At 39.4% G+C, this 9381-nt stretch overlaps 1 protein-coding gene across 1 annotated transcript; it reads right to left on the bottom strand.

Annotated features, from left to right (window-relative positions):
• Window positions 1-2525: 2525 nt before the first annotated feature.
• LOC115079988 (proteinase-activated receptor 4-like) lies at window positions 2526-9132 on the bottom strand. The gene is made up of 2 exons (XM_029583987.1): window positions 8969-9132; window positions 2526-4042 (listed from the first exon to the last, which is right to left on the bottom strand). The coding sequence occupies exons 1-2, from the start codon at window positions 9054-9056 to the stop codon at window positions 3006-3008; spliced, it is 1125 nt and encodes a 374-aa protein (XP_029439847.1). The 5' UTR covers window positions 9057-9132; the 3' UTR covers window positions 2526-3005.
• Between the last annotated feature and the right edge of the window lie 249 nt (window positions 9133-9381).

Below are 9381 nucleotides of genomic sequence, written 5' to 3'. Positions count from 1 at the left end.
TTAATATAGGTGAATTTCTTGTTTTCTTTTCACTTGATTCTCTGTGGTTGCAGAAAAGATGAAAAGAGTGTAAATATGCCATAAAATCTGGTGAAAAGCAGTCTTTCTAACTCCATGAAGTTAGCATGGAGCACATTTAAAACTGATCGGAGAAAGTTCTTTTTTACTCAACGCACAATTAAACTCTGGAATTTGTTGCCAGAGGATGTGGTTAGTGCAGTTAGTATAGCTGCGTTTAAAAAAGGATTGGATAAGTTCTTGGAGGAGAAGTCCATTACCTGCTATTAAGTTCACTTAGAGAATAGCCACTGCCATTAGCAATGGTTACATGGAATAGACTTAGTTTTTGGGGTACTTGCCAGGTTCTTATGGCCTGGATTGGTCACTGTTGGAAACAGGATGCTGGGCTTGATGGACCCTTGGTCTCACCCAGTATGGCATTTTCTTATGTTCTTATGTTCTATAGATCTGGACTTAGCTGGGTTCCTTTTTCTTCTGACACTCCATTAACATAACAAGAGCGGAGGGTCCTCAGTCTCATGAGACGTGATGATATGCCAGGACAGGTGCAGGGCTATCGCAAAGGGTAGGCAAAAATGGGCGACCGCCTAAGCAATCAAGCTGGGGAGAATGCCACACCACTCTTTTGAGTCATTCTGCTAGTCTGTGAGCACGCTATCCCAAAGGAGAAGAGTGGTAACCAAAGCAGCCTTCGCCCAGGGTGCCATTTTGCCCAGCGACTGGCCTGGACAGCCAAGTCTAAGCAAGATTGCAGGCAAGTAGTCAAGTTCAGTGGTGTGACCGTATGTTAGTGCACATCAATAATGTGCATGCTCGGGGTCCGGTTACAATACTTAAGCCCACGTGAATACATTCTACTGTGGGAGCATTTCATGGGACATATGAAAATCCATGATTATTTTAAAATAAGAACATAAGGTCCAACAAGCCCCGTATCCTGTTTCCAACAATGGCCAATCTAGGTCACAAGTACCTGGCAGGATCCCAAGGGGTAGACAGATTCCAAGCTGCTTATCCCAGGGATAACCCGTGGATTTCTGCAACTCTACCTTAATAATGGTTAATGGACTTTTCCTCCAGAAACTTGTTCAAACCTTTTTTAAATGCAGCTACATAAACAGCTTTCACCACATCCTCTGGCAACGAATTTCAGAGCTTAATTATGCATGGAGTGAAAAAATATTTTCTCTAACTATTTTTAAATGTATCACCTAGTAAATTCATTGTATGTCCCCTGGTGTTTGTACTTTTCGGAAGAGTACACAAATGATTAACGTTTACTCATTCCATTCCAGACTTTATTTTGTAGACCTTGTGTAGTATCTAAGAATGTTTAATATTAACAGTTAAATGATTAAACAGTAAGTAATGTCTTACCATTTAATCTCCAGTTAACCATTTAATATTTCCCATACTACTGCAGGGAGCCAGGGAATTGCTCAAGTCAGCCCATGGCTGACTTCCAGACCTTCCTTTCCCTGTGTGCTATGCAGTTCCCCGCGTTGAGACAGGCTAGGCTAACTTGAGCACTGGAAACACTCTCCCAGGCTGCAGGCGCCTTAAGGATAGGTATCATTTAAACATACATCCGTAGTAGCTCAAAAATGGATTTCTCTTTTTGAAATTTCTGCGGTTAACTGCTATATTTTGACATGTTTTCATTATCTAAAAGGTTCCTGTTTCCTGTGAATTCATTGCTGGTAACTAATTCACTTGGATGAGGTCACAGGGCTTGAGCAATGTGCACTGATGTCAGCATATCATGAGATTTTGATAATCCTGTCCTGGTTTTCTATTCTACAACCCAATGCATTCTACAGAGCTAAACCCACGAGACTTCACTGGAATCGGCAACTGTTTATGTCCTGGAGAATGTTTGTAATATGCATATCTCATCTGATACTGATTACTTTACCCTTTATTTCTAGTAAAATGTGTTTGCAATAAATCCAGGACTGAGCTGCATCCCATAATGACATGAAATTTGTTTGGCAACCTTGATAAAAGAATCTTGTACAATAGGAGCAGTAATGCTAGCCCTTTGAGCCACAAACAGGTCTGATTTTCAGGACATCTGAAGTAAATATTCCTTTAGAACTTAATTCATTTGCTTTTTGGGTCACCCTGAAAACCAGACATAGATGTGGTTCTCAAAGAGTAGGAAACCCAGAACAGTATTTCATAATGTTGGAGACTTTGGATTTTATTCAAAAAAGATATTTTCCATAGGCACAGAATAAGGCCCTTTGTCCATTTTCAGAAGGCAACTATTCTTCCAGCAGAACTATCAATGCAATGGGGAATCTGGCAAGCAGGATAGGAAATCCTGTGATGTGCACAACCTCACAGAAGGGTGAGGGAGGGATCCCAGTGTGACACCAAGGGTTGTGACTTCCATAGAACCTCAGACCAGTGGAGAGATGATGGGCCATTGCCAATTGGAAGATCAATGCACCCCAGCTCTCTGTACATTTAAAACCATAGGGAAATGAATGCCACAAATCAATGGGGAAATCAATGCATCATTATTTTAAGAATGGGCTACAGGTTGGTGAGGTATGATTTACACAGGCTGAAAGGATATTTTACAAAACTGAGATGATTTAATCCAGGAATATATTTTTCAGAGCAGTGTCATTGACATGGTTTTCCTGATGTGGGCCTCCTAAGTTCCACAAGTGTCTTCAACACAACTGCTGTCATCTATATAATGTCTGAAGCGCCCAACTCTTTTCTTTTAGAACATCTGACTTCAAGTCCCTTCAAAGCCTAAAGAGTTTGAGGCCCTCAGGCAGGCTGAAGGGATAGCCAAGACTTTAACAAAAGGGTATTAAATATTTGTGGCCCTGTTTTTGTAAGAGACAATTGAAGATACCTGAGAGAAATGATAACATAGTAAGTTGTTACTCTTTGATCATGTGAGGTCATGCAGTCAGCTCAAAATCAAGGTATTGTAATAAATGTTTTTGTAATACTGATTAATTCTAGTTGTATGAAATGGATTTCTTTAAAATCAATGTCTCTGAGGTCCTGCCTGAAGTCTTCTTGTTGGTCTCCTTACAACAACAGACTACACTCTTCACCATGGCCCGGAAGTCCCGGGATGCATAATAATAGATGAAAGGGTCAATGCAGTTATTGAAACTGCTGAGTGCCTGTGCAATGGTGTACCAAATGTACATCTGGTTGTCCTTGAGGCGTTCTTGCTGAGCTCTCAGAGATTGCAGGAAGAGCAGAACATTACAGGGAGAGAAGAATAGAATGAAACTGAGCAGCACTAGAGCAAGCAGTCGGATTATGGGGCCATGATCCTTCTTCTTGGGTATTAGTTTTATCAGGATGGCCCCATAGCAGTACACAATGACAACAAAAGGGATGGCAAAACCCAAGATAACAAGGCTGAGGAAATAAGGGGAAAAGCAGCCATCCTTGCATTCTAGCTCAACGTCATGACAGGTGGTGAAGGAAACATTCTCATAGCTGCTGGACTGCTGTTTAAGTAGAAGTGGAATTACGGCTGCTATCACGACAAGCCATATTCCAAAGGAAACACAAAGTGCTGCTTTCCTTCGCTGTAAGCCTCTGGCCATAAATGGATGCACCAAGGAAATATATCGGTCCACGCTAATGCACATGAGGAAAAGGATGGAGCCGTAGATGTTTCCGTAGAACAAAGCAGAGACTGCCCTGCACAAAGCCTCTCCAAAGAGCCAGTTGTTGCCAAGGAAGTGATAAGAGATTTTAAATGGAAGTATGAGAGCAAACATTAGGTCAGCAATGGCTAGATTCAGAAGGAAGAAAGTGGAAGGACTCTTCTTAGTTTTGGCAGCAAGTACCCAGAAGGCCACTCCGTTGGCTGGCAACCCTATGAGGAGGACGATGGAGTAGATTGCTGGAAGAATAATGGTAGTCTCTAAATTGGTAAGGTGAGCTTTAACAGAATCATCAAGGGAAAACTTGGAGCAGTTGTTGTTTCTAGTTAGGACAGCTACCAGAGTCCTGCCCTTGGGCAAGGTTGAGTCTGGAAAATAAAAGAGAAGAGAAGTCATTCAAGCAATTTAAATATTAGTTTTCAGACCCCAGTGAAATAAAACAGCTTGCATCACATCCTGGAAAAAAAAGCACAACCACAGACTGGTTGGGGTGTTCTGGGCAGGATATAGGTGTTTGCATTTGCACAAAAATCCTTTTTGACCTGTTTTGTTTGAAGACATGGAGTTACAGTATGTTACAAGTATTGTGAATATATAGCAGTAGTTATGTTTGCCCTACAAATGTTGTGTATAAGGACAAGGCATTACTTACATTGCTATTGAGTCGCATTACAAGATGTTTTTGTTTTCGGTTGGTGTTGTACTGTATATGCCTAATGGCACTGTATACACAGACTGTGGACAGATGTGTGTCACAGGGTCATTCATATGTGTCTCTATAATGAGGACAATTTTCAAAGCCATTTACTAAGGTAGAGTATGATTTACCCAGGAAATTTGGCCCGTCTGAAAATGTCCTTCCTGTAGCCACTAGCCAGCTAAAATATGTGCAGGTTTTTATAGTTCATGCACATTTAGCTAGATGAAAAAGAATCTTTCCCAGGGGTGTGTCTAGTTTGAGGAGAGGAAAAGAATATGCTTAGATTTGATTTTCAAAACTACATGCCCTATTTTACCTCACTCGGCTGCCTGTAGAGGTGTAAAGCATTCATGCACTTTTAGCTTGTCTACTGTAAAGAAACAATTAGACTAGGTATACATTGTACAAAACAGCCTACACTAACCAGAATGATCAGAAAGGTTAAGATATATTGACAGGCTGTTTTAATCCATCCAATCGGGAATATGGACCATATATTGTCCCACATATTGGACCAGGAATGGATTTTAATATCTTGTGCATATTTATGTAATTGGACAATTTGATTTTCAATGGCCCATGAGTTATCAGTAATATTAAAACAACACATGTCAGGTATAATCTCAGGCGAGCCAGCCAGGAGTAGACAAAATTCTATGCAAAAAGGTATCAATGACAACATGAGCTGTTTCTTTTGTACATGGGAAAGCTTCTATCCAATGTGAAAAGCTATCCACCCATACCAATACATACCGTTTTCCTTTAATTGCTTCAAGCATATCAGTACAAAGCACTTGCAGTAAAAGTAGCTGTGTTCTCTACAAATACACAGGCTACGTCATATTGCAGATGTTGTACATGATGATACTGCAGCCATGCAAAGTATTTTTAGAGTAGTACACTGTCCTCTGAAAACATGACGATTTAAAATGCATCAGAGTTTTTCTAATCTCCAACACCATCAAAGAATTTTGTTTTGTTTTCATTTTAGTTTTGTTTTCACTTAAATATATTCCTCTGGCAAAGACTATTTTTAGCTTAATGATCAGCTGTGCATTGAGGCCCACTTCTGTCTTCCAAAACAAGGAATCAATATTTTCTTATACATTAGTTCAAAATGGCCTGGGCCACTGATGCACAGTGTGGGGGCTGGGCATAGGGCACCTTCTCCAATATTATGCTGGAGAGATGTTGGGCAATCAGAAGGTTGGAGCCCATGAACTTCTGATCTTCTTTCAGCTTAGCCATGTCAGTAGGCTAAATGACTTCCAGCATGGTTAAAAGGGGAGGTGAGAGAGGCTATAATAGCTAAAAGAACATCTTTCAAAAAGTGGAAAAGGGATCTGAATGAAGAAAACAGGAAACATCATAAGCACTGGCAAGTTAGAAGCAAAGCATTGATAAGGAAGGCAAAGAGAGAATTTGAAAAGAAGCTTGCCATGGAAGCAAAACTCATAATAAAGACTTCCACAGGTACATTCAAAGAAAAAAGCCTGTTAGTTGTATCATTAGATGATCAATGAGTAAAAGGGGCACGTAGGGATGACAAAGTCAGAGCAGAGTGAATAAATGAATTCTTTGCTTCAATCTTCACTGAGAGAAATGTAAGAGAGATACCCATGCCAAAAATGATATTCAAAGGTGATGATTCAGAGGAGCTGAAACATATTTCAGTGAACCTGGAAGATGTACTGGGGCTAATTGACAAACTAAGGAGTAGCAAATCACCTGAACCAGATGGCATACATCCCAGAATGCTGAAAGAACTGAAAACTGAAATTGTGCATCTGCTATTGGAAATTTGTATAGTACCATTAAAATTGTCTATGGTACCTGAAGATTGGAGGGTTGCCAATGTAATGCCAATTTTGAAAAAAAGGATCAAGAGGTGATCCAGGAAACTACAAACCAGTGAGTCTGACATCTGTGCCAGGCAAAATGGTAGAATAAAGAACAAAATTGCTGAACATATAGATAGGCATAGTTTAATGGAACAAAGACAATATGGATATAGCCAAGAGAAGTCTTGCCTTACCAAACTGCTACTATTTTTGAGGGTATAAATAAATATGTGGATAAAAATGAATCAGTAGATATAATGTATCTGATTTCCAGAAAGCATTTGACATAGTCCCTCATGAGATACTTTGTAGGAAATTAAAAAATCATAGGATAGGAGGCAATGTCCTGTTGTGGATTGCAAACTGGTTAAAAGACACAACACAGAGAGTGAGGCGTGAGAGAGTGGTACATTTTACGATTGGAGAAAGGTGAATAGTGAAGTGCCCCAGGGATCCATTCTAGGACCACTGCTTTTTATAAATGACCTGGAAATGGGAACAAGTGATGTGATGTGATCAAATTTTCCAATGACACAAAATTATTCAAAGCTGTTAAATCACAAGAGGATTGTGAGAAAATGCAAGACTGGGAGATTGGGCATGTAAATGACAAATGAAATTTAATGTGAACAAGTGTAAAGTGATGCACTTAGGGAAGAGTAACCCAAATTACAACTAATACAAGGTTCCACATTAGGAATCACCAGTCGGGAAACAAATCTAGTTGTCATCATTGATAATACATTGAAATGTTCTGCTCAGTGTGCAGCAGCATCCAAGAAAGCAAATAGAATGCTGGGGATTATTAGGAAAGAAATGGAGGACAAAACAGAGAATATCATAATGCCTCTGTATCACTCCATGATCTGTCCTCATCTTGAGTACTGTGTGCAGTAATGCTCACCACAACTCAAAAAAGATATAGCAGAATTAGAAAAGATATAGAGAAAATTATAAAGGGGATGGAACAATTCCTCTATGCAGAAAGGTTAAAGAGGTTAGGACTCTTCAGATTGGAGCAGAGAAGGCTGAGGGGAAATAAGATAGAGGTTTATAAAATAATGAGTGGAATGGAATGAACAAAGGTTCATTAGTTGTTTACTCTTTTAAAAAGTACAAAGACCACTGAATGCAAATCTGTCTCATGCATAATCATTGTGGATATCCTGAAAACCTGGCCTGTTTATGGCACTCGAGGACTGGAGTTCAACATCACTGTACTAGAAAAAGAGAGATATTTAGGCCATTTCTGTCCCCTCCGGGATGGTTCCTGTGCATCACATTTTATACGCCTTCAGAGGTCGTAGAACATGAAGGTCATTTGCTCATTTCTGAAACATACTCTTCCCCTCTTCTAGCACCATTGTGTACAGAGTAGGAAAACGTTTTACGGGAGCTGGGAAGAAACTGGGAAGAAGTGCTTAAAATTTTGTCAGTCACCTTTTCTTCTTGCCTGACAATATATAAAAAAAAAACTCTTCAATAATATGAAGTTTCATTTCACTTTCATTTTGTTTATTTCCTAGGCACTGCCCTACCAGAATGCAACATCTGCCCAAAGTGGTGTGCAACATTATTAAAAAAAAAAAAAAACAATGTCAACAACATAAAACAATTATAAACGCAAAATAGAAACATTCTCGCTCTTCCCCTCCCAACCTCAACAGAAAGACGTTATCAGGTGCTCTCTAGTAGTGGTACCCAAACCCTTGTCTTTATGTAGAATAACAAGAAATATTGTTCCAGGAGACCCGGTAACATAGAAAAACACCACGGCTTCTTTCATGTTCAATAGTGTCACCAGCAACTGCTTCCCATGAGTTCTGATAAACAGGTGCCTATTCTAATCTTTATTAACTGGAGCTCTTACATAGTCTTACCAGCAAGGCAAGCTATGCTGGAAAAATTGTCCGCTCATGTATCTGTCTCTTGAATTTTAATCTAGCATGGAAATGATTAATATTTGCACTTTACAGTCATTTTATTTTGCTGTTAATCTTATGTTGTTCTCCATGTACAGCAAGCTTGCAACCTTGTAAAGGTGAATAATTCTTAAATCAAATTAAATAAAATTCTATGGAGATTAAAAAGCTACCTTAAAGCTGAAGAACATTATGCAGAGTTTTCTGTTATAAAGTGAGGATCAGCTGCCAAGTTTACAGTGATCAGGGTTACTGTTAACATCATTATGGAGAATTTTTGGCTTCTAAAAATGGATTTAGCTTTTTTTTTTTAAAGAGATAAAGAAGAGCTAGGGACTGATTTACCTTATTAAAAGAGTTTTTACTTGAAAAGACATAATAAAATAAAGTACTTTGAGTCTATCCTCTCCAAAATGAAACACAGAGGTCCATATTCAGACATAGCGGCCATGAATAAGATTCAAGTTAGCCAGATCAGATAACCAGCTAACTTTAGACCTGCTCAATAGTAGGTTTAAGGTTAGATACCTTAGTTGGATGTCTGAATATCACTATTTATCTGGCTAAGTTAGCCAGATAAGTAGCTCCTCCACGTTACAACCTCAAAACACATCTTTTTTTTTTTTATCTTGCTAGGTTCTAGCCAGAGAATGAGTTATCTGGCCAAAATTCAGCTGGATAACAGGTTGAATATACCAAAATTTGCCATGTTGAATATCTACCTCACTACATCCAAATGTGAACACTGATTTATTTCTTTATATTACAAAAAATGTAAATTGACTGAATTGATATGGAAATAAAGCAGATTGACCAAGTTTGAATACCTACTTTTGTCACAGTTGTCTGCCTGGGACAGACTGAAGGCGAGGAGGAGGAGGATAAACCCGTACATAGCTGGGATGTGCCATTCTGCCATCTCTTTCCAGGTGGGCTGACTGCTGCTCCTGCCGCTGTTATGGCCACTTCTGAGCCCGTCTGATGACTGGTGAGGAAGCAGAACAGTAAAACCCAGAGCAGAAAAAAAAAAATTCTCTGGCATCAGTTTCACATCAGTTTCCGTTCTTTAAATTAGAGGCTCAGACCTAAACCGCTCTATGTCAGCAGCAGCAGAATCAGAGGCTGCAACAGTGCCCTTTTAACAAGCATGGCTATGATACAATACCCTGGGAAGTTCCCAAACCAGCCTAAAATATAACTCCGGCTCATGTTACAGCAAGAAAAACTATGAAATATGATGATTA

This window comes from Rhinatrema bivittatum, chromosome 18, assembly GCF_901001135.1.
Source record: "Rhinatrema bivittatum chromosome 18, aRhiBiv1.1, whole genome shotgun sequence".
NCBI lineage: Eukaryota > Metazoa > Chordata > Amphibia > Gymnophiona > Rhinatrematidae > Rhinatrema > Rhinatrema bivittatum.
Note: the sequence above shows the minus strand (reverse complement) of the source record. Positions and strands in the feature narration are given on the sequence as shown.